Source organism: Pecten maximus, chromosome 18, assembly GCF_902652985.1.
Source record: "Pecten maximus chromosome 18, xPecMax1.1, whole genome shotgun sequence".
NCBI classification, from domain to species: Eukaryota; Metazoa; Mollusca; class Bivalvia; order Pectinida; family Pectinidae; genus Pecten; species Pecten maximus.
Window position 1 is genome coordinate 9,929,613 of NC_047032.1, and position 25,956 is coordinate 9,955,568.

Sequence of the window (25,956 nt, forward strand, 5' to 3'; positions counted from 1 at the left end):
AGTTACTTTTTGCTGAATTTCAAAATACTGTCTGCAAAGTGTAAAGGAACTTATAGATGGCAATGTATTATAATACAAGTTAATGTTCTGGGCCATTTTTGTTTTTGCGGTCCAAATGGTTGGTCCAGTTGATCCAGTTGGTCCAGTTGGACCGGTGTTGTTTGTTTATGAAATAAAGACGGACCTGGTGATTTTATATTGTTTTCAGACCAGCCTTGACAAAGACTCCCAAGGCCTGTATTAACATTTACAGGTCCATCAAGATATACCGGTATGTTTGAAATATTACATTTAAAATCTGACAAACCGGTTTGTCCACATAAACGAACAGGTCCCTGGTCTTGCAAAAACAAGTGACACTGTTCTATAGCCTTTTTTTATAACTCAAAGAGCTAAAAAAAACTAATTATAATATATTTTTCTATTACTGGAAATGAACACTATGATCATTTGTCTCTTTGTCACCGTTCTTTTGAAATACTTCATTGATAATAAATCTGATCATTGCCCAAAATTAATTAGACATGACAACAATTTCATTGCACTTTCTGGAAGTGTGTCAAAAGGGAGGTAACCTATATATTATTATAGGAAAATGTTTCGTGGTTCGTGATTAAATGGAACTTAAGCCACTTAAATCTGGTAATCAATGGTTTGCCATCATAAAGTGAGGTATATTTTATACAAAATTCTGAAGCAGCTTTTGAGTGAGTTTCAGCTCCATTGTATCAGAATTCACAAAACTTTGTCATTTTCAGAATATTCTTCTTTTATAGTCAAACCTGTCTATAACGACCGCCCAAGGGGAGGCAGAAAAACGGTCACTATAGACAGGTTGCCTTTATGTATAAGAAAATTTGTATTTGTTGGAAATGTGGGTCAAGGTCATATATTTAAACGAATCTGATAGTTCTTCATTCCTTTGAATGTGCATGGTTCAAGGCAATTAACCTGAACAAGCAATTCATTCACTGAAGCAAGTTATACATGTATAGGGATTGAATGGATTTTTTTTCATTTTCACGGCGGCAATGAATAGCAGTAGCTATCTACATATCCCGTGTTGCACGTTAATGTAGATAACTGCTGCTATTCATAGCCGCCATGAAAATGAAATAAATCCGTTCAATTCATATATTTACATTAGGGTGATTTAGAATAAAAACAAAAAGAAGAGATACATTTAAAATTTTTAACTTTTGATAACTATATATACCAATACCAAAAGGTACTAAATTAATGGAACAGTCGGTGATCACGCCAATGAAATATTTTTTTTGTTTTGCTTGTTATTCAAAACAAAAAGACATGAAATAACATTGAATACAATAATTCTTGTTAAATTAGATTTATTTTATGCGAATAGATGACAAAGAAAACATAATTTACGGAAATGAAACGGGGACTATTTTTCAAGTGTATTAATATTTTTCTGATGTAATGTGTGGAAAATCACCACATGAAACGATGTTTTCATACTATTTTCATAGTATTTTCATGGTCAAATGTTTGTTGTTTTCACTAGGTATGTTCATATAAAGAATCAACACTCAGAATGTAAGTATAGACTAATAACAAGGCTCTGGCCTCATGGTTTTTGAGAAGAAGGTGTTTGAATATTTTTCAAATTTGACTCCAATGACCTTGAATGTGAGTGAAAATATTTTCCACCCACTTTGTACATTGAGTGACCTTCACCCTTGAAAACTAAACACATAATGATTCTAAGCCTCATAGCAATTATTTTTTTAATTATTATTTCTTGACTAAAATATCTAGCAATTGTCATCCACATCAACTATGAATATAACAGTCATATACATGTATATAAAGAATGATACTTAGGGACAAAAATCTCAACAATAGTTGACAAAAATCATGATGAATGTGAACATGAAAATGTATTCAACAGATCAACAATTTTATAAAATAATTCTTCTATCTTTGATCAATGATCACCGATAGAGAGAGTAAGGACATATAATTCTGGTTACCATGACAACAATCCCAGAAAAGGAGTTATCTTGGTAATCATTACACCTATCCAAGATAGGGAAAGCAAAATATTGTTACCATGACAACAATCCAAGAAAAGGAGTCATCTTGGTAATTATTACATGTATCCAACATATGGACAGCAAAATTGTGTTACCATGACAACTATCCCAGATACGGACAGAGTAATCTTGGTAAAAATGACAGAATTGCCAGATAGAGATCACCATGACAACTATTCCAGAGATCTGCAACAGTTGTCACCATGACAACTATTCCAGAGGTTTACAACAGTTGTCACCATGACAACTATTCCAGAGATCTGCAACAGTTGTCACCATGACAACTATTCCAGAGGTTTCCAACAGTTGTCACCATGACAACTATTCCAGAGATCTGCAACATTTGTCACCATGACAACTATCCCAGACAGAGGTGTATGTCTGTCATAATGACAACTACATGTATCCCAGATAGAAATGCATGTTTGTCACCATGACAACTATTCCAGACAGAGGTGTACAACATTTGTCACCATGACAACTATCCCAGATAGAGATGTACAATGTTTGTCGCCGTGACAACTATTCCAGATAGAGATGTTCAATGTTTGTAGCCGTGACAACTATCCCAGATAGAGATGTACAATGTTTGTAGCGGTGACAACTATCCCAGATAGAGATGTACAATGTTTGTAGCGGTGACAACTATTCCAGATAGAGGTGTACAACATTTGTCACCATGACAACTATCCCAGACAGAGGTGTATGTCTGTCATAATGACAACTACATGTATCCCAGATAGAAATGCATGTTTGTCACCATGACAACTATTCCAGACAGAGGTGTACAACATTTGTCACCATGACAACTATCCCAGATAGAGATGTACAATGTTTGTCGCCGTGACAACTATTCCAGATAGAGATGTTCAATGTTTGTAGCCGTGACAACTATCCCAGATAGAGATGTACAATGTTTGTAGCGGTGACAACTATCCCAGATAGAGATGTACAATGTTTGTAGCGGTGACAACTATTCCAGATAGAGATGTACAACATTTGTCACCATGACAACTACCCAAGATAGAGATGTACAATGTTTGTCACCATGACAACTATCCCAGATAGAGATGTACAATGTTTGTCACCATGACAACTACCCAAGATAGAGATGTACAGTACAATGTTTGTTGCCATGACAACTATTCCAGATAGAGATGTACAACATTTGTCACCATGACAACTACCCAAGATAGAGATGTACAATGTTTGTCACCATGACAACTATCCCAGATAGAGATGTACAATGTTTGTCACCATGACAACTACCCAAGATAGAGATGTACAGTACAATGTTTGTTGCCATGACAACTCTGTTATAAATAGACGAATACTCTTGGTAACCATAATAACAATCTCTGATAGAGACCCTAGAGTGTGTCAGAGACATTTCACAAATAAACTACACAGGGTTATTATAAACCCTAAAGATAGTACAACAGGGTTATTATAAACCCTGTTCTATAATCATTATTCCAAGCCCAGATTCAATAGTTAACCTTCTGGTACATACCAGAAACCTAGTTAATTTCTTTCTTTATGAAAACAAAACATCGATCACGATTATCAAAATCGATATTAGGTATATAAACTGATATGTTTAAAATCTTAAATAAAACATACAAGATGGAGCAATATACACATAAATGAAGTTTAACTTCAGCACATTTAACAAAGTCACAACACACTCAATTAAAAGGTAGAAAATTTGTGTGAATATGGATATCATCTCTATAAGTTAAGAACTCTCTCACACCAACATACTAAATGAATATGTAAAATAGTCAGGCAATACATGAGATATCCCCCTGACAATATGAAATTCAGGTTTGAAATAACACAACTGAGTTTGTTGTGAAATATATGAAAAACAAGAGGCCCATGGGCCTTAACGGTCACCTGATTTTTGAAATATTTCAGTAAATTTGAATGAAAGAATGAATTTCAAAACAAATAAAACAAATGATAGTCAAAAATGTGATTTCCCTATAACTATAGTAAAGTTTATCCCCTCCCATGGGGCAAACTCAAGACCCCAGGGCTAGGAAATTCACAATTATGGTAAAGCACCTTAAGACCCTTCGATCTGTGAAGAGTATTTAATTCTACCTTATTTGGGCTGTAAGAAGAAGATTTTTAAAATTTCTGTTAATTTGACCCTTTTTGGCCCCGCCCATCAGCCCCTGGGGGTCAGTCAGGGCCAACATGTACATACCATCAAACTGTCATCCCAAGCTGATAATGTTAACGAAGTTAGAATGAATTCCAATAAAAATTCAACAAATAATAGTCAAAAATGTGATTTCCCTATATAAACTATAGTAAAGTTTACCCCCTCCCCAGGGGCAAACATGAGACCCTAGGTTCATGAAATTCACAATTTTGGTAAAGCACCTTAAGATCCTTCCATCTATGTAGAGTATTTGATTCTACCCCATCTGAGAGTAAAGAAGAAGATTTTTGAAATTTTAGTCAATTTGACCCTTTTTGGCCCCGCCCATCAGCCCCTGGGGGTCAACTAGGGCCAACCTGTACATACCATCAAAGTGTCATCCCATGCTGATAATTCGATACAAGTTGGAATGAATTCCAATACAAATCCAACAAATAATAGTCAAAAATGTGATTTCCCTATATAAACTATAGTAAAGTTTACCCCCTCCCCAGGGGCAAACGTGAGACCCCAGGGTCATGAAATTCACACTTTTGGTAAAGCACCTTAAGATCCTTCCATCTATGAAGAGTATTTGATTCTACCATATCTAAGAGTAGAGAAGAAGATTTTTGAAATTTTTGTAAATTTGACCCTTTTTGGCCCCGCCCACCAGCCCCTGGGGGTCAACTAGGGCCAACATATACATACCATCAAAGTGTCATCCCATGCTGATAATTTGATACAAGTTAGAATGAATTCCAATACAAATCCAACAAATAATAGTCAAAAATGTGATTTCCCTATATAAACTATAGTAAAGTTTACTCCCTCCCCAGGGGCAAACATGAGACCCCAGGGTCATGAAATTCACAATTTTGGTAAAGCACCTTAAGACCCTTTCATCTATGAAGAGTGTTTGATTCCACCTTATCTGAGAGTAGAGAAGAAGATTTTTGAAGTTTTAGTCAATTTGACCCTTTTTCGCCCCGCCCCTCAGGCCCCTGGGGGTGGGGCCCATATAATTCACAATTTTGGTTCACCCTCAGCCATGGAAGCTTCCTGTAAAATTTCATTGAATTTAGTTCAGCAGTTTTTAAGAAGAAGTTGAAAATGTAAATTGTTTACGACGGACGACGCACACCGCACGACGCACGACGCACGACAAAAGGCGATTGCAATAGGTCAACTGAGACTTCGTCTCAGGTGACCTAATAAAAGCCAAGTGAGTAGAGTTTCACATAGACACCCCAGCCCCACACCCGACATCAAAAAAATAAATCTGTTCAGGGGTTCAAGAGATATCATTCTGAAAGAGGTCAAGTGTGACATTTGACCTTTAACCTCGACCAACGGCCACCAAAATCTAAGTAAGGTGTACAGTAGAACATGAAGCTGTGATGTCATGTTGTGAATATGAACATTGTGTACACAAGCTTTTTATTTCAAAAGTGGTCTACTTACATTCATTGAAATCTAATGAAATGCAGGAGGAGTTGCCTTCACAAAAATTATAGACGACAACATGATAATGGAAATACCCTGCCGACCAAAATGCTGGAGGGGAATCATCTCTTTATCTGTCATATTTTAGGAGGAAAATACAGGTAAGGCACATGTTTCTAAACATTATCAAAGTTCATCTTTTTTAGGACTTTTGTCCTCTTTCTTTTTATTTTTCTTCTCTTTTTCTTCTTTCGTTTTCTGCTTTCGTTTGAGCTCCCTCTCACAACGGCCATTGATTATCTGTTCTGCAGCCCTGATCCCGGAATTATATGCTCCATGGGCTCCAATCATTCCATCTAGACTTGTGTGCTCCCCAGCAAAGTAAATGTACGGGCAGACAGGAGGGCTCAGAGTATCCCATATACCAGCAACATTACCTAAAATAGAGTCAGACAGGAGGGCTCAGAGTATCCCACATACCAGTAACATTACCTAAAATAGAGTCCGACAGGAGGGCTCAGAGTATCCCACATACCAGGGACATTACCTAAAATAGAGTCAGACGAGAGGGCTCAGAGTATCCCATATACCAGGGACATTACCTAAAATAGAGTCAGACAGGAGGGTTCAGAGTATCCCACATACCAGTAACATTACCTAAAATAGAGTCAGACAGGAGGGCTCAGAGTATCCCACATACCAGGGACATTACCTAAAATAGAGTTAGACAGGAGGGCTCAGAGTATCCCACATACCAGGGACATTACCTAAAATAGAGTCAGACAGGAGGGCTCAGAGTATCCCATATACCAGGGACATTACCTAAAATAGAGTGAGACAGGAGGGCTCAGAGTATCCCACATACCAGGGACATTACCTAAAATAGAGTGAGACAGGAGGGCTCAGAGTATCCCATATACCAGGGACATTACCTAAAATAGAGTCAGACAGGAGGGTTCAGAGTATCCCACATACCAGTAACATTACCTAAAATAGAGTCAGACAGGAGGGCTCAGAGTATCCCACATACCAGGGACATTACCTAAAATAGAGTTAGACAGGAGGGCTCAGAGTATCCCACATACCAGGGACATTACCTAAAATAGAGTCAGACAGGAGGGTTCAGAGTATCCCACATACCAGGGACATTACCTAAAATAGAGTCCGACAGGAGGGCTCAGAGTATCCCACATACCAGGGACATTACCTAAAATAGAGTCAGACAGGAGGGCTCAGAGTATCCCACATACCAGGGACATTACCTAAAATAGAGTCAAAGAGGAGGGCTCAGAGTATCCCACATACCAGTAACATTACCTAAAATAGAGTCGGACAGGAGGGCTCAGAGTATCCCACATACCAGGGACATTACCTAAAATAGAGTCAGACGGGAGGGCTCAGAGTATCCCACATACCAGGGACATTACCTAAAATAGAGTCAGAAAGGAGGGCTCAGAGTATCCCACATACCAGGGACATTACCTAAAATAGAGTCAGACAGGAGGGCTCAGAGTATCCCACATACCAGGGACATTACCTAAAATAGAGTCAGACAGGAGGGCTCAGAGTATCCCACATACCAGGGACATTACCTAAAATAGAGTCAGACAGGAGGGTTCAGAGTATCCCACATACCAGTAACATTACCTAAAATAGAGTCAGACAGGAGGGCTCAGAGTATCCCACATACCAGGGACATTACCTAAAATAGAGTCAGACAGGAGGGCTCAGAGTATCCCACATACCAGGGACATTACCTAAAATAGAGTTAGACGGGAGGGCTCAGAGTATCCCACATACTAGCAACATTACATAAAATAGAGTCAGACAGGAGGGCTCAGAGTATCCCACATACCAGGGACATTACCTAAAATAGAGTGAGACGGGAGGGCTCAGAGTATCCCACATACCAGGGACATTACCTAAAACTAGAGTCAGACAGGAGGGCTCAGAGTATCCCACATACCAGGGACATTACCTAAATAGAGTCAGACAGGAGGGCTCAGAGTATCCCACATACCAGGGACATTACCTAAAATAGAGTCAGACAGGAGGGCTCAGAGTATCCCACTATACCAGGGACATTACCTAAAATAGAGTCAGACAGGAGGGCTCAGAGTATCCCACATACCAACATTACCTAAAATAGAGTCAGACAGGAGGGCTCAGAGTATCCCACATACCAGGGACATTACCTAAAATAGAGTCAGACAGGAGGGCTCAGAGTATCCCACATACCAGGGACATTACCTAAAATAGAGTCAGACAGGAGGGCTCAGAGTATCCCACATACCAGGGACATTACCTAAAATAGAGTCAGATGGGAGGGCTCAGAGTATCCCACATACCAGTAACATTACCTAAAATAGAGTCAGACAGGAGGCTCAGAGTATCCCACATACCAGGGACATTACCTAAAATAGAGTCAGACAGGAGGGCTCAGAGTATCCCACATACCAGGGACATTACCTAAAATAGAGTCAGACAGGAGGGCTCAGAGTATCCCACATACCAGGGACATTACCTAAAACAGAGTCAGACAGGAGGGCTCAGAGTATCCCACATACCAGGGACATTACCTAAAATAGAGTCAGACAGGAGGGCTCAGAGTATCCCACATACCAGGGACATTACCTAAAATAGAGTCAGACGGGAGGGTTCAGAGTATCCCACATACCAGGGACATTACCTAAAATAGAGTCAGACAGGAGGGCTCAGAGTATCCCACATACCAGTAACATTACCTAAAATAGAGTCAGACAGGAGGGCTCAGAGTATCCCACATACCAGGGACATTACCTAAAATAGAGTTAGACAGGAGGGCTCAGAGTATCCCACATACCATGGACATTACCTAAAACAGAGTCAGACAGGAGGGCTCAGAGTATCCCACATACCAGTAACATTACCTAAAATAGAGTCAGATGGGAGGGCTCAGAGTATCCCACATACCAGTAACATTACCTAAAATAGAGTCAGACAGGAGGGCTCAGAGTATCCCACAAACCAGGGACATTACCTAAAATAGAGTTAGACAGGAGGGCTCAGAGTATCCCATATACCAGGGACATTACCTAAAATAGAGTCAGACAGGAGGGCTCAGAGTATCCCACATACCAGGGACATTACCTAAAATAGAGTCAGACAGGAGGGCTCAGAGTATCCCACATACCAGGGACATTACCTAAAATAGAGTCAGACAGGAGGGCTCAGAGTATCCCACATACCAGGGACATTACCTAAAATAGAGTCAGACAGGGAGGGCTCAGAGTATCCCACATACCAGGGACATTACCTAAAATAGAGTCAGACAGGAGGGCTCAGAGTATCCCACATACCAGGGACATTACCTAAAATAGAGTCAGACAGGAGGGCTCAGAGTATCCCACATACCAGTAACATTACCTATGTCCGTGGATGTTTTTACGTACCTGTCCGTGGATGTTTTTACGTACCTGTCCGTGGATGTTTTTACGTACCTGTCTGTGGATGTTTTTACATACCTGTCCGTGGATGTTTTTACGTACCTGTCCGTGGATGTTTTTACGTACCTGTCCGTGGATAAGCACCAGATCCCAAGGTAAAAGGGTCACTTGTCCACTGTGATCTCACCAATGTAGTCATATTATACTGGGACACCAAATCTTCACCAAACAACTTCCCCAAAACTTTGATCACTGTAATAAAAGCTGGCTTTAGGTTACAGTGTAACTAGGTCACATTGGCATTCAACCTTATCCTTCAGGTCTGCGATAGTAATCCTAGTCTAGTGTGTATTTTAACAAATTTGGCACCGACATAATACTGCTAGTCTAGGTCATTTATTACATCTAATTTAGTCCATTTATATGATATAATTTACATACATCTATATATTTCTAATCATTTTCTGTCTGACCTTGTTGTTGTTTACCTTGTTATTGTTTACCTTGGTGTTTACCTTGTTGTTGTTTACCTTGTTGTTTACCTTGTTATTGTTTACCTTCTTGTTTACCTTGTTGTTTACCTTGTTATTCTTTACCTTGGTGTTTACCTTGTTGTTGTTAACCTTGTTGTTGTTAACCTTGTTGTTTACCTTGTTATTGTTTACCTTGTTGTTGTTTACCTTGTTGTTTTTTACCTTGTTGTTGTTTACCTTGTTGTTGTTTACCTTGTTGTTCACCTTGTTGTTGTTTACGTTGTTGTTGTTTACGTTGTTGTTGTTTACCTTGTTATTGTTTACCTTGGTATTGTTTACCTTGGTATTGTTTACCTTGTTGTTTACCTTTTTGTTGTTTACGTTGTTATTGTTTACCTTGTTATTGTTTACCTTGTTGTTTACCTTGTTATTGTTTACCTTGTTGTTTACCTTGTTATTGTCTACCTTGTTATTGTTTACCTTGTTATTGTTTACTTTCTTGTTGTTTACCTTGTTATTGTTTACCTTGTTATTGTTTACCTTGTTGTTGTTTACCTTGTTGTTTACCTTGTTATTGTTTACCTTGTTGTTGTTTACCTTGTTTTACCTTGTTATTGTTTACCTTGTTGTTGTTTACCTTGTTGTTGTTTACCTTGTTGTTTACCTTGTTGTTTACCTTGTTGTTGTTTACCTTGGTGTTTACCTTGTTATTGTTTACTTTCTTGTTGTTTACCTTGTTGTTGTTTACCTTGTTATTGTTTACTTTCTTGTTGTTTACCTTGTTGTTGTTTACCTTGTTGTTGTTTACCTTGTTGTTTACCTTGGTGTTTACCTTGTTATTGTTTACCTTGGTGTTTACCTTGTTATTGTTTACCTTGGTGTTTACCTTGTTGTTGTTTACCTTGTTGTTGTTGTTTACCTTGTTGTTTATGGTGGTATTGTTCAACTTTCTTGTTGTTTACCTTGTTATTGTTTACCTTGTTGTTTACCTTGTTATTGTTTACCTTGTTGTTTACCTTGTTATTGTTTACCTTGTTGTTTATGGTGGTATTGTTCAACTTTCTTGTTGTTTACCTTGTTATTGTTTACCTTTTTGTTGTTTACGTTGTTATTGTTTACCTTGTTATTGTTTTCTTTCTTGTTGTTCACCTTGTTGTTGTTTACCTTGTTATTGTTTACCTTGTTATTGTTTACCTTGTTGTTGTTTACCTTGTTGTTTATGGTGGTATTGTTCAACTTGTTATTGTTTACCTTGTTATTGTTTACTTTCTTGTTGTTTACCTTGTTGTTTACCTTGTTGTTGTTTACCCTGTTGTTTATGGTGGTATTGTTCAACTTGTTGCTGTTTACATTGTTGTTGTTAACCTTGTTGTTATTGTTTACCTTGTTATTTTTTACCTTGGTATTGCTTACCTTGTTGTTTAAGTTCCTCTACAGGTGTTTGTTCCATACTGACGGCTGCTTCGTCGTACAACGTACCAATCAGGAATGGCATACCAACAAGATTCTGCATGTTGAACCAAGTCTGGATGAATGGCTCCTGCCCCTCTGGTGTTGTCATGGTAAACACTCCGATGTCAGTCGGCCAAAACACCTCAGAGAAGCCAACGATGACTTTCTGTGATTGGTATACACCTACCAATGATTTTTAAGATTACATAAATTCCAACAATGCACTTCTGGTTTGATGGATCTCTAGAGATCTAGCTAGATCAAATTTCAAATATCTAAGTGGCACTGATAGCATCATAACTGGTTTCCTTTGTATTAGCTGAATAGTATGGAATATTTGTGAATATCATCAAACAGGAAACAGGAAATGAGCCTTACAAAGCTATGAATTACAACCCCAGCAGAAATTATAAGTTAACAGTGCAGACACTTGTTTATTTAAGGAATAATTGCATAAAATCTATCATCCAGTTACCGGTACCCTTCAGTTCTGGGTCCCCCAATATGCTATATTTAGTTTGTCTAATAATGTACTGACCTGGGGTTTTCCCATTAATTTTCCTTGTCCAGATGGACCACAGGAAAGATATTTTGAAGCTGGCAATAGTCTACAAGAGGCCAATGGGCCTTAATTTATAACAGTCACCTGAGTTTTGAAATATTTAAGTTAATTAAGACCCTTTTTGACATCCCATACTGATAATTCTAACCAAGTTTGTATTATTTCCAATGCCAATTGGCACAAATAATGCTCAAAAGTGTGATTTCCCAATAAAAACTATAGTTAACTTTACCCCCTCACCAGGGGGAAATGTGACACCCTAGGGTCATGAACTTTGTTAAAGGACCATAAGACCCTTCTATCTGTGAAGAGTATTTGATTCTACTATATCTGGGAGTTGAGAAGAAGATTTTTGAAATTTTAGTCGATTTGACCCTTTTTGGCCCCGCACATGAGGCCCCTGGGGAGTCGGGACCATATCATTCACAACATTGGTTCATCTTTGGCCATAAAAGCTTACTGCCAAATTTCATTGAATTTGGTTCATTGGTTTTGAAGAAGAAGTCAAGAATGTAAATTGTTTACGGAAGGACGGCGGACAAAAGGCGGTAAGAATAGGTCACTTGAGGCTTTGTCTCAGTTGGCCAAAAAAGTCCTTAGAAAGTGTTCTTAAAAGATACAGAACAGCCCAAAATTTTGAAACTTGTGTGGAATAATATAATGATCTAATACAACAGTAATTTAGATTCAAAACAAAATTTGACACTAAGATACAAATGAGTACTGTGGGGTGGAACAATATACGCTGGTCAGATGCCAAATTAACATGGATTCTTATAACTAAGTGCGAAGAATATGGAAGGGTAACAATAGAGGAATCATTCAAACAATATACTGCTTAAGGAACAATAACTTTATCTGAAGGTAACAAATCTTACCGAAGTCAGAAGACAAGATTAAGATTCTGAAATGAAATAGAAAATGTCTGTAAGACATAAATGCCCTTGCTGCCACTTGACACCCCAAAACAGTTTGGTGAGGATCACATCAGAAATTCCTGAGATTAGCTTGTTACGGGACGGGACAGGACGGGATGGGATGGGACGGAATGGGGCGGACATGGGTAACACTATATGTCCCCTCCCCCCATTTTATGGCTAGGCATAATAAAGACCAACAAGTATACTAAGTATTGCTAAAGCCATAAATGTCCGTTACGGTCACCTTCTAAAAATAGTAACAGTGACCGAAAAACCATGAAACTCCAATTTGTCCGAGATATTGTAGTCCTTTGATCAAAATCCCTAGAGCGCTGACAACCTTGGATTTTATGTAAATAGGTATGTAGGACAGACGGACAGACAACCTATGACAATATCATTTACAAACAAAACCAAAAATCATAACTAAAATGCCAATCGCCAAACAAATATTTACGCTGGATAGATGCACGGACGATGTATGCCATACCATAATATTCCCATTAAACCCTTGATGAGTGCATTAAAGGTGTCAGTGAGGTTTTAAATTATTTCCACGTAAATTCTCTGTTATTACCTAACTCCTTCATTGCCTTGTACCATTCTCCAGGAAGCACAGGATCAAAGAGAAGGGCCTCATTCCTCAACACGCCGACTGGAACAGCCACAATCACAAGGTCAGCCTCTACCTGTGTCAGGTCCTTGGTACGGACAATCACCTTTTTCTTGTCGGAGTTAATATGGATTTGTCTGACCACTTGGTTAAGGCTGACGGACAAAGGTTTCTCCGTTCCCAGACCAGATACAATACTGAAGAGAGAAGCAGAATCTAAGAACAATTCAAGAAATATACATATGTTTTTAAAAATATTTTTGTCAAAGTAAATGTACACAATACAAAAAAAAAAAATCCACTGTCAAGCATGGGTAGTTCTGTCTGTACTGTAGTCTCCCATCGGATGGATTCTAAATAGAATACATGAATCCGGTACATAAAATGTATAAATACTAAGTACAGAAGACCAGAAAAAATCTGTAGGTTACAGTTGTTACAATTAAACCTGTTCAGATCTACCTACAGATGTTGTCTCGTCTTCTGTAAAACAATTAAACCTGTTGAAGATCTACCTACGGATGTTGTCTCGTCTTCTGTAAAACAACTAAACCTGTTAAGATCTACCTAAGGATGTTGTCTGCTATTCTGTTAAACAATTAAACCTGTTGATGATCTACCCTGGGATGTTGTCCGGTCTTCTGTAAAACAACTAAACCTGTTAAAGATCTACCTACGGATGTTGTCCGGTCTTCTGTAAAACAACTAAACCTGTTAAAGATCTACCTACGGATGTTGTCTCGTCTTCTGTAAAACAATTAAACCTGTTGATGATCTACCTACAAATGTTGTCTGGTCTTCTGTAAAACAACTAAACCTGTTGATGATCTACCTACGGATGTTGTCTGGTATTCTGTAAAACAATTAAACCTGTTGATGATCTACCTACGGATGTTGTCTGGTATTCTGTAAAACAACTAAACCTGTTGATGATCTACCTACAGATGTTGTCTGGTCTTCTGTAAAACTGTAAAACCATTAAACTCTGTTCAGCTCTACCACAAATGTTGTCTGGTTCTTCTGTAAAACAACCTAACCTGTTGATGATCTACCTACGGATGTTGTCTCGTCTTCTGCTAAAACAACTAAAACCTGTGATGATCTACCTACGGATGTTGTCTGGTCTTCTGTAAACACACTAAACTTGTTAAGATCTACCTACAGATGTTGTCTGGTCTTCTGTAAAACAACCTAAACCTGTTAAAGATCTACCTACAGATGTGTCTGGTCTCTGTAAAACAACTACTAAACCTGTTAAAGATCCTACCTATGGATGTTGTCCGGTCTTCTGTAAAACAATTAAACTTGTTAAGATCTACCTACAAATGTTGTCTGGTTTTCTGTACTTGTAAATGTACTTTCAGACAATATTTTCTGTGATCTAATCTGTTTTTTCAAAGAATGATTCAACATGGCATCTATCAGTGTAAAAGTTTACAGCATTGTTATCATAAAAGAAGAGGCCCCATGGGCCTGGTTATGTGACTATAAAGACCCTTAGTTGTAATGTAGCATACATGCTCATTATTAGCAGTTTCAGTAGTGGTAATGAGAACAATAGAAATTTATTGTTAGAATTTTGGACCAGTTAAGAAAACAACAAAACTTGATCAGGACAATCTTTGAAACATTTCAGGCAAGTTTTAATAATAAATTCAAATAGTAGGAGTAGAGACTGAGTAGATTTTTTTTTAAATATGATTTTCAAAATGGAAGTCATACATGTAGCGACCATCTTGGATTTTGAATTGACCTGGAAAATTAAAAACTCTTGGTAAAAAATGTCTCGGGAGCATTCCTGGCAGGTTTCAGCTAACTTCTGGTAGAGAAGTATGAAATGTGTTTTTCAAAATGGTGATCATGGTGGCCATCTTAAGTTTTGGATAACCCAGAAAAAATAATTACACATATGGCTGGACCTTCTCAGGATAATAAATCTTACGCATCTAGAACTTGGTCAAATCCATCCACCACGACCGTATTCCAGCCAAATAGTTTTACCGGGTCAAAGAACATGGCAGAGTAATCTGCCTTGGTGACAGCCTGATGATTACGTAGAATACTCGTGATGATGGCACGGTCACCCTGGAATGTGTGACGTGTGATCTCGTCCTCAACAGCCTTCTGTAGGGGGACATCTATACCAGTGGCTTTTACTCTGTCTACTGCAGACTGCATCATCTGGCCAATAGAAACAGAGGTCACAGAACATGGCCAATAGAAGTAGAGGTCACAGAACATGGCCAATAGAAAGTAGAGGTCACAGAACATGGCCAATAGAAACAGAGGTCACAGAACATGGCCAATAGAAACAGAGGTCACAGAACATGGCCTATAGAAACAGAGGTCACAGGACATGGCCTATAGAAACAGAGGTCACAGAACATGGCCAATAGAAACAGAGGTCACAGAACATGGCCAATAGAAACAGAGGTCACAGAACATGGCTGATAGAAACAGAGGTCACAGAACATGACCAATAGAAACAGAGGTCACAGAGCGTGGCCAATAGAAACAGAGATCACAGAACAATGAGACATACCTGGACTAAAACCTGCTGTCATTCTATAGGTAATAGGGAAGCTTCAGGGATTTTATGAAAGTGGGTAAAAGTTTGTTTGTTATACGTAATACAGTACATTCTGAAAACTTTCATAAGATTCAGTGATACAGAGGGTAGGTTGTCACTGACATATATTTTTTATTTTCTTATATTTCATGAAAGTAAAAACATTTTGATATTCTTATAAAGATGATACAGTATATGTTGGGAACAAGTTACAAGGGGCACAACTGACAAAAATAATTGTCAATTTTCATTTATGCGTATACATTTGTATTTAAAAAAAAAAAAAATTTGATACAAGAACAACAACTAATTTATAAGTAACTCAGGATTGAGATGATTTTTTTCTTCTAAAAAAGCTTGTGGCAATTAAGTTCCCAGAAAACAGCTTACAGAGAAAACTTCTGTGAATATTTTGTTGGCCTCATCACCCGTGAAAATCTTGCCAGCCTCTGGAACATGAAGCTGGATAGGACCCGATGTTTTAGTCTCTATCTCTCCTTTCCTTGTAATGGCTAAGATAGGGTTATCCTTCTCCTTAGAATTGATCCAGGTGGCACCAAGGTCAGTCTCTGCACCTGTAGCATAATAGCATGTTAAGTTCTCACTAATATGAAACTATAAAAGCAACGTCAGAGACATGTATTGGATATTTAGTGGGTACTGAATTATTTCTCATTGAATGTAACATATATTTCTGTGTTTCCTTTGGTAACTATATCATAATCCCTTGTTTTTGTGTATTCCCTTCGGTAACCATGTTATATCATTCCTTGTTTCTCTGTGAGTAACCTTTCTATGTTTCCCTTTGGTAACCATATTATAATCCCTTGTTTCTGTGTGTCCCCTTTGGTAACCATGTTATAATCCTTTGTTTCTCTGTGTGTAACCTTTGGTAGCCATGTTATAATCCCTTGTTTCTGTATGTGTGTTCCCTTTAGCAACCATGTTATAATCCCTTGTTTCTGTGTGTCCCCTTTGGTCACCATGTTATAATCCCTTGTTTCTGTGTCCACTTTGGTAACCATGTTAAATTTCCCTTGTTTCTGTGTGTAACCTTTGGTAACCATGTTATAATCTCTTGTTTCTGTGTGTTCCCTTTAGCAACCATGTTATAATCCCTTGTTTCTGTGTGTAACCTTTGGTAACCATGTTATAATCCCTTGTTTCTGTGTGTTCCCTTTAGCAACCATGTTATAATCCCTTGTTTCTGTGTGTCCCCTTTGGTAACCATGTTATAACCCTTTGTTTCTGTGTGTAACCTTTGGTAACCATGTTATAATCCCTTGTTTCTGTGTGTTCCCTTTAGCAACCATGTTATAATCCCTTGTTTCTGTGTGTTCCCTTTAGCAACCATGTTATAATCCCTTGTTTCTGTGTGTCCCCTTTGGTAACCATGTTATAATCCCTTGTTTCTGTTTGTTCCCATTAGTAACTATGTTATAATCCCTTGTGTCTACTATTAAATTAATATGAATAAATCTGGTGACAATAACCTACATGTGTATATCTTTAACTTACCAATAGGTTTCTTGAAAAGTTTCCTGCTTGTCCACACACGGCCACCATATCGTTCTTTTCTAGCTTCCAGGACTGTAACATCATACAGCTGTGAAGGATGGTTGACCAGTTTCCTGGCCGCAGCTAGTCCAGAGATCCCTCCACCAATCACCAGTACTTCCTTTGGTTGATGAGGCGAGTCTGATTTACTAACCTCAGTACTGAACATAAGCAGCAGTAGACACAACTGAACAAATATTCTCTCCATATCTAAAACTGAAAAATAGGTAACTGTCATTCAAAATTAGTTCACAAATTTAGTTGTATGCATTGCAAATAGATTAGGACTAGGTTAAGTGACTTCATTTGTTTTCAGGTTGTTATAGGTCCTGGTTGTTTAATTCTCTTCAGATTTTTCTAGGTCCTGTCTTTAAAACTCAATCTAGCCTCTACTGTATTTCGATACCCAACCTGCTTCTACCAAAAATTGTCCAATAAACCTAGGTTTTTTTTAAACTCTGACTTTGAAAGGCATATAAATATCTTTTTCCCAATTTTCTATTAAAATTTCCAATTGCAAAGATGGGGAAATTTCCGAAAAAAGCTTCCTAAAAGTTTGAATGGTAATATTATAAGAATCAGAGTCATTGACTAAAATGTTCATTTCTTCAAGTGTATAAAGTCATTACCTGTTGTGGTACATCAGCTTAACTTTATTATGTAAACATTTCCCAATATTTCCTTTAACTATGCTAACTTTCCCGACTTCAGGGGTCCTTGGACTCGTCCAACAACCTCCCCTCCCTCTCCATGCATTGGCTGGCTACATGTATCACTGTAGGGTATAGCAGTGTGGTAAAGCACTGTGTAACAAGCTATCGTACTGGGTGCATAGTCCGTGGTCGGTGCCGGGGGCCATGCATGACATACATTGTATGCCAGGCATTTTTGAAGGCTGTAGCCGTGTTTGAGAGCTCAGCTGGATGGGAACATGGGGTTTAGTCCAATATTGTGTATAACGTAGTTCTCATAGTATACATTAATTATGTTGTAAATACCATGCTCTCGTTCTATTTTGATTAGTCTGTAGTAAGAAATAGGTTGTATATCCCCCTGTATATTTATGTTTAGTATGCTCTATAAATATGCTTAGCGGCTCTATCTGTATATATTGACAAGACGGGTTATTTAGTAGAAACAAAACATCGTTGCTGTTGGGATCTCAGTGTGACAGACTAAGATCGGACCCCACCCCCACCCCGATACGTTACAGAATTCATAAACCCCGTCCTGTCATTTTCAAGTTTTTTTGGGGGGAAGGGATTGGAGTGAGGGGATTGGAGTGAGTTGACCATACATAAATACACGTATTACTGTATGTTAACTGAAGCAATTGGAATCAATGTAAAGCTATTAATGAAATTGTTAAATGTTCTAGACCTGTGACGGTGCCGGTAGCCGGGTAGGGAAAGAATATTGACGACAGTTACATATTAGAATTGTTGCGACCTCTAACCGAATTTTTAACTGTCAAACTGGTCACTTATGACAAATGTTAGCAGTCAGGGCAAAAGGCCTATTTCGGATTGTCTGGAGGCTTAACATTCTAATGAGGAAATATAAAGCCTACCTACCTGTTTTCATACTACCCGCGTCATCTGAATCAACTTCGTCACATGTATGAAATGCCGTCCCGTAAAACGTGCATCTGATCTAGATTTCAAAGTGAAAGCGGAAGCGTAAAAAGTCACATGATTTGTCATAATTTCCAAGATGGCGTCGCCTGTTCCACCCCCACCAGACTTAGCCAGTTCGGAGCAGGCAGCAGCGGTTACGGTATGGAAATAGAATCAGACGCGTAATAAATATGTCACTTATAAACTTATTTATGGGTATATGTATTGTCATCGTGATATTTTGTGTGATAATGTCATAACCAATGTCTTAATTTTGACAGCAGCTTGATGACAACTGATACTCTGTACATGTGTAATATATAAAATCTATGTACAATCGTTTTGGAGAAAAACACCAACTTGCGTATAATACGTAAGCTTGCCTATTATACGCAAATTGAGGTGTGGCATTGTTAGTAAAAGTAGCCAAAATCACTTTAAACTTGACTTTAAAAAAATCCTTCCTAAAAGTGTAGTATTATAATGTACATGAACTGACCAGTCCTTCTATAAAGTTCTTGATCATATATTGAGTTGGAAACATGAGCTGATACATATGATTATCTTACATAGTTTAAGTTTCCTAAACTTTAAATATTCCATTATCATATGCACTAACCCCCCCCCCCCCCCCCCCCCCCCCCCCCCCCCTCCCTCAATGGCAATGGCGCCAGTCATGGCATGTGGAATGTTTTGTTACCAAGTAAGAGCCCAATTCAAGACAGTACATGACATGACATGACAATATGAAATGGCTGTAGTCCTTATGTAATCCTACTTCAAATGAAAGCTAAATGAGAATAGGAAATATCAACCAGATGCGGATATATGTCTGAATAATAATGTGTGTTTTCTTACAGATATTTCCTCCCTCAACATTTGGATGATTTTAAAGTTGACCTTATGTCTCCTGCTAAATTCTGTCTGAGCATTGTAGAGATAAAGTTGACCCTATTGCTGAATTCTGAGCAAGACATTTATCTTAAGAAAGACTGTTAATGACTTCAGACCCATAATCTCATACTCATTTACCCCTTTGATGGAAGTTCCTTTGAGTGACTTATTATCATTTTTTTATTTTTTAGTTGACCTTGTACATTTGTACTTTGCAATTTTTTGTTTTATCTAGATGTAATACTCCTGATATTGATGACTTTTTTTAATTTTAGGTGACCTTGTCACCCTTGACCAGATGATGGCTACGTTTACATATATATATTATATAGACCATTTTTTGCCATCCCTGTACCTCTGTCAACCCTGATGGTAGTGTTAACCTTGTGGTTGAGACCAAGATCCTGTATATTATTGCTGTTATTATCAGGAATAAAGTTTTTATATGAGTCTTTCTGTGGAGACAAACTTGACAGATATCTTATCAACTGGGATTGTGTATTCCCATATATAAGTTAGTATGGGTAAGCGATGGGAGATCCCACTGAATGCTTTGAGTGACCTTGACCTTGGTAACCTTTATGCTATGTTGTATACTTGACATTACCACTGTGTAATTTGTATGTACATGTAACGCCCTTGAATGATAATGACTTAACACCCAGGATGATGACCTATATAAGGCCTAATTGACTTTATTCTAAACTTATTTATTTTACAAAAATTGCAAATAACAAGTTATATAAACTTATATTAACCTAATCAGGCCTTTTTGGCCTGGATGGAAGCGTGTAATGGGTCTTAGTGTGGGAGGATACCGGAGTGTCCCAGGGAAAACCCACATGATCGGGCAGGTGTCCCTGTACCTTATTATCATGTCCGATCAGGGAATCGAACTCTGGGTACCTAGGTGAATGGGAAGTGTGTTGCCAGAGAGTGCGCACTCCAGATGTTTAAATAGATAAAATTATAAAGTCAATTGTATTGTGTCTTTCACAATAGAAATATGACCTTAGATAAACTTTGATGAACTTGACACATGACCTCCCTCTTAGTTATTATGTTCAGTTATATAAATCTTATGTCCATTTTAAGAAAGTTATAAATTCTGTTCCTTAAAGGGGCATTCCTTCGTTTCAATGAAGTTTAGGTTGTTAAAATTAAACTTACTGGAAAATACAAATTTTTTCTAAGTAGTAAAAGTTACAATCTTTACATTGATACGGCAGTTTTACTCTCAAGATAAACCAAAGTTCTTCGAGTATTATATGTCCTGAAATTCTTAATTTGACCCAAAGTATCACCAATTATTGCAAAAGACATACACTATTTGTATACAATACGCTTTTTCCCTGAACATTTCGGCATTAATTTCGTTACATGTATGCACAAACACTCATGTAATCATCGTCGGACATAGATTTCATCAATAGAAATTGTGCATGTTTCTGATGTCTGAACGAAGGAATGCCCCTTTTACTAGTTTATTTGTAATTAATACATGTATTTATTTTTGAACAGAGCAATGATGCTGCAGGAGGTCTGAGGTCATGGGAAAGGGCCTGGGCTGTAGATGAGATGAGAAAAGAAGCAGGGAACTGGTCACTAGCAGCTGATGCTGGGGTAAATATCAGGGTTCTGAAGATTCATCTGTTGAAAGAAAAGTAGAAAAAGGAAGAAAAATTCCCATAAATGAACTCTGCCATAACAAAATTAAAAGATGACATTATTTCCCAATAAGCTCTTGAAAATTCATTGTATCTTTAAGATTCACTAATATGTCCTGGGTTAAGTGTTAGACAAGAACTGGAATTTTCTTTTTTCTTCCAGACTCTGTTATTTGTAGTGTGCAAATTTACCTAATGCCTTGTGGGGTAACATATATTTACATGAAATGTTTTGAGCAAAATTATAATATACACAAAAATGTGTAAAAACTTAAATAAAATATTAGATAAGTAAAGGTTTCTCTAGACTGGGTTATTTGTTTATTTCAGCTCCTTTTACACTTACAAGAGTTTTCCCAGAGAATGATATTGAAAGTCCATGAGATTGAAAAAGGTGTAGATGGACTACTTCATGACTCCAAGGTAAACACTGGTGTAAGGAATTAAATAGTATGGACTTGCTGTTAATTTTAATGAATTAACTCCCTTTTCTGTGTGTAGATGTTTGTGTTAAATTGTGGTACGTGGCTTGTTTAAAGTAAACTCCAAATGAATTATCTCCCTTTTGTGTGTGTCAATGTTTGTGTTAAATTGTGGTACATGACTAGTTTGCAGTAAAATCCAAATGAATTACCTCCCTTTTCTGAGTTTAGACGTTTGTATTAAATGTTGACACATGATTTGTTTATAGTAAAATCCAAATGAATTACCTCCCTTTTCTGTGTTAAGACATTTGTGTTAAATGGTGGTATGTGACATTTTTAACAGTAAAATCCAAATGAATTACCTCCCTTTTTGGTGTGTAGGTGTTTGTGTTAAATGGTGGTATGTGGCTTGTTAAAATTCAAATGAATTACCTCCCTTCTCTGTGTATAGACATTTATGTTAAATGGTTGTATGTGACTTGTTAAAATCCAAATGAATTATGTCCCTTCTCTGTGTATAGACATTTATGTGAAATGGTCGTAAATGACTTGTTAAAATCCAAATGAATTACCTCCCTTCTCTGTTCGAAGATGTCCGTTAAATGATGATTATGTTTACTGATACCAATGTCTGTTCCAGCTGACCTCAGTGAGAGTAAACAATGTGTTCAATGACTTTATCATGCTAGCCAATACACAGTTTGTGGAAAACGTATGTATTCATGGTGATTTTTGTTGTCAGATTCTACAAATGTAGTACAGTAATATGCTTCGTGAGAAATTGGTATTCAGAAAAGTTTTAAACAGGTGTCTTAAACATTTAAATTTTATCGTGAACCATCAACAAATTTAATTTGTATTTATAATCAATCAACACCAAAATTAATTACAGTTCACTGATAAATTGAAATCTTTACAAATTTAAATTTAAAGATATCATTGTCTGTACATCCCTAACTCAATTTCATGATATGCTGGGTTACATAAAAATGTGTGAATATAGTGATTACATGAATATGGATGAAAGTATGAGCTTTTATAGATCTAGTGAAAAAGTGTTGAACTCAAAACCAAGTTTACATCTTTATAACATATATTTCTAACAACCTGATATTGTCATGGGCGAACTTGATTCTAGCTTGCCATTTCTGCCATTTGCTGGTTTTGAGCTTGCTGCCGACGACATAGACCAAAACATATTTTTTTTCATTTATTTTATATATTTATATATGAATAAACATATTTCAAAAACATTGTAAACATTGAATGCTGCAGAACATTCAAAATCAACTTATTTTGTAATATGTATGAACAAGTTGAAATTCTACAACTTCTCACTTAATTTTAATCTAATCATTTGGTTGAACACGTTGCCATCTTGTGTGCCGGTGCACCAGTGCTTCAAAACCGGCAGGAATTTGCGCTGAATGGCATGTGCCGAAATTGTGCATGCATATTCGGGACACAATCAAGTAATTTTGCCGCCTTTCTGCCTTGCCGACAATATTCTGCATTCTGACTTGGTGAGTTATCTCCCTTTGCAGCGTGTGTATGATGAAGATGTGAGCCAGGAGAGAGAGTCTAAGGAGGAAACCAAGCCAGAGGAACAGGTACTTTACTATACATTTAATGCTAAAAAATTCCACTTTTGTTTTGTAGACAAAGCCCTACTTTTAGGGAATGTTAATTGGGAAGATGGAATAAAACTAGTAAAAAATACAAGAGTAAATAAAAGTAATATAATTTACGTACCAGTGTAAATTACGCGCCAGTGTAATTTACGTACCCTAAAAATAATTACACGGACAATGCTCACAAAATAGATACAAGGTATATAATTTTGAGGGGAGATATGTTTGCACACTTTATTATGTTTTCACAGGAAAAAACTCGAGAACAGAAGGAAGCCGAACTCATTCCCAAGGTCAAAGAGGCCTTGACCTTAGGCATCAATGTCATCGATGATGCATTTGAGAAACTTGACAGCCATGTCGCTGACTCAGACTCTGAAGATGATGACGAAACGGGATACAGAGTTGATCCCATCTTAGAACCCAAGGTCAGAGGTCAAATTTTGAATATTTAAATAGTGCATAATATTAAAATTGTACAGTTTATATTGGTAAATTTCGTTTTGTTTAGTTCATGAATGGAAAAAAAATCTTAATAAATTCTGATTTTATAAAAAATAACTGTATTTTGCTATTGGCAATTAGTTACCATTCAGATACTGTAATCGTGAAATTTGCATGAGAGGGAAATTTACGCTAAATACAGAAAGGCTATGCATATTGTTTTGTTATGTATGGGGTATTTATGGAATGTGTGCAAAAGAAAACAAAAAAGATTCATTGATCTTGTAAATAACCCCCACATGTATAGTTTACATATCAAAATCGCAAAATTAACCCCTAGCATAAATAACCTCATTTACAGTATTGAAAAGTTGTGATCTTTCACTTTTACATATTAATTACAATACTGTATCAACAATGAAATGATAAAGCTACTATGTTAACTTATGAGACTATTAATATAAAATGTTTAGCCACTGAATCACAATTATTCTGAAACACATTATTATTAAACTGTTTATGTTTTTATCAATTTGCCGGTGGTTTTTCTCCGGGTACTCCGGCTTTCCTCCACCTCCAAAACCTGCCACGTCCTTAAATGACCCTGGCTGTTCATAGGACGTTAAACAAAAACAAACCAAAACTTTATCAAGTGACCTGACCTGTTTCACAGTCTCCAGTTTTGATCTCTATAGGTTTATAAGTACATGTATTTTGATACTTGATCATGTTAATATAAGTTAAGTATGTGTAAGCATCAAGAGGATTAGGAAGCTCAAGTTAGTTATTTTTTGTGTACAGCTAGTTGTAGAATTCATAATTGATACAAATGTGTTTAACTTTGAACAGGACCCATACCTCACCAGGGCCCTGCCTTTGCTGATAGGAACTCCGAATTTCCTGGCAGACGACAATGTTGGCTTATTAGAGGAGGAATCAGGTTTGTTTACTTTATTAACTGATTTATAAATAAGAATTTTGTTTGGGAGTTGAATAATAGAACTTCATAAATCTACTGTCGGCATACCTGCTTAAACTTTTTCTATTTTTAGTACTTTAATAATCACATTGATAATGGGGTAGCACTTGCGATCAAAACATACTGGGGCATACATTCAAGCAAAGTGGCTCAGTTGCAATATGGACGACATAGACCAAAACATATTTTTTTTCATTTATTTTATATATTTATATATGAATAAACATATTTCAAAAGCATTGTAAACATTGAATGCTGCAGAACATTCAAAATCAACTTATTTTGCAATATATATGAACAAGTTGAAATTCTACAACTTCTCACTTAATTTGAATCTATGCCGGCGCATACATTCAAGCAAAGTGGCTCAGTTGCAATATGGACGACATAGACCAAAACATATTTTTTTTCATTTATTTTATATATTTATATATGAATAAACATATTTCAAAAGCATTGTAAACATTGAATGCTGCAGAACATTCAAAATCAACTTATTTTGCAATATATATGAACAAGTTGAAATTCTACAACTTCTCACTTAATTTGAATCTAATCATTTGGTTGAACACGTTGCCATCTTGTGTGCCGGTGCACCAGTGCTTCGAAACCGGCAGCAATTTGCGCTGAATGGCATGTGCCGAAATTGTGCATGCATATTCGGGACACAATCAAGTAATTTTGCCGCCTTTCTGCCTTGCCGACAATATTCTGCATTCTGACTTGGTGAGTTATCTCCCTTTGCAGCGTGTGTATGATGAAGATGTGAGCCAGGAGAGTGAGTCTAAGGAGGAAACCAAGCCAGAGGAACAGGTACCTTACTATACATTTAATGCTAAAAAATTCCACTTTTGTTTTGTAGACAAAGCCCTACTTTTAGGGAATCTTAATTGGGAAGATGGAATAAAACTAGTAAAAAATACAAGAGTAAATAAAAGTAATGTAATTTACGTACCAGTGTAAATTACGCGCCAGTGTAATTAACGCACCCTAAAAATCACCTTGAAATGGCTGAAAAAGGTGTATTCCAATGTAATATATGCACACAAAAAAATGCGGAAAATCATCGGCTTG

General features: G+C 37.2%; 2 protein-coding genes across 4 annotated transcripts in view; one reads left to right on the forward strand and one right to left on the reverse strand.

Annotated features, from left to right (window-relative positions):
• Positions 1-5,612: 5,612 nt before the first annotated feature.
• On the reverse strand, positions 5,613-17,472 carry LOC117316825 (polyamine oxidase 4-like). Of its 3 annotated transcripts, none has more exons than XR_004530011.1 (8): positions 17,188-17,472; positions 16,060-16,244; positions 15,043-15,281; positions 13,065-13,297; positions 10,967-11,188; positions 9,207-9,332; positions 7,796-8,729; positions 7,728-7,743 (listed from the first exon to the last, which is right to left on the reverse strand). XR_004530011.1 is itself a non-coding variant. In XM_033871603.1 (7 exons), exons 1-7 carry the CDS (start codon positions 17,462-17,464, stop codon positions 5,842-5,844), a joined length of 1,533 nt encoding a protein of 510 aa, XP_033727494.1. In that variant the 5' UTR covers positions 17,465-17,472; the 3' UTR covers positions 5,613-5,841. The 3 variants fall into 3 exon arrangements, 1 of the variants encoding a protein (XP_033727494.1); XR_004530010.1 differs by having other exon boundaries at positions 7,796-9,005; XM_033871603.1 differs by lacking the exons at positions 7,728-7,743; positions 7,796-8,729 and adding an exon at positions 5,613-6,092.
• A 1,461-nt stretch (positions 17,473-18,933) lies between these two features.
• Positions 18,934-25,956, forward strand: part of LOC117317018 (WASH complex subunit 2-like) — a 47,687-nt gene continuing 40,664 nt past the window's right edge. Inside the window, exons 1-9 of the mRNA XM_033871796.1 lie at positions 18,934-19,002; positions 21,258-21,359; positions 21,734-21,826; positions 22,469-22,540; positions 23,373-23,438; positions 23,711-23,887; positions 24,753-24,843; positions 24,987-25,027; positions 25,630-25,695. Coding sequence (XP_033727687.1) covers positions 18,940-19,002; positions 21,258-21,359; positions 21,734-21,826; positions 22,469-22,540; positions 23,373-23,438; positions 23,711-23,887; positions 24,753-24,843; positions 24,987-25,027; positions 25,630-25,695 — 771 coding nt within the window. The 5' untranslated portion in view covers positions 18,934-18,939. The remainder of the gene's footprint in view (positions 19,003-21,257; positions 21,360-21,733; positions 21,827-22,468; positions 22,541-23,372; positions 23,439-23,710; positions 23,888-24,752; positions 24,844-24,986; positions 25,028-25,629; positions 25,696-25,956) is intronic.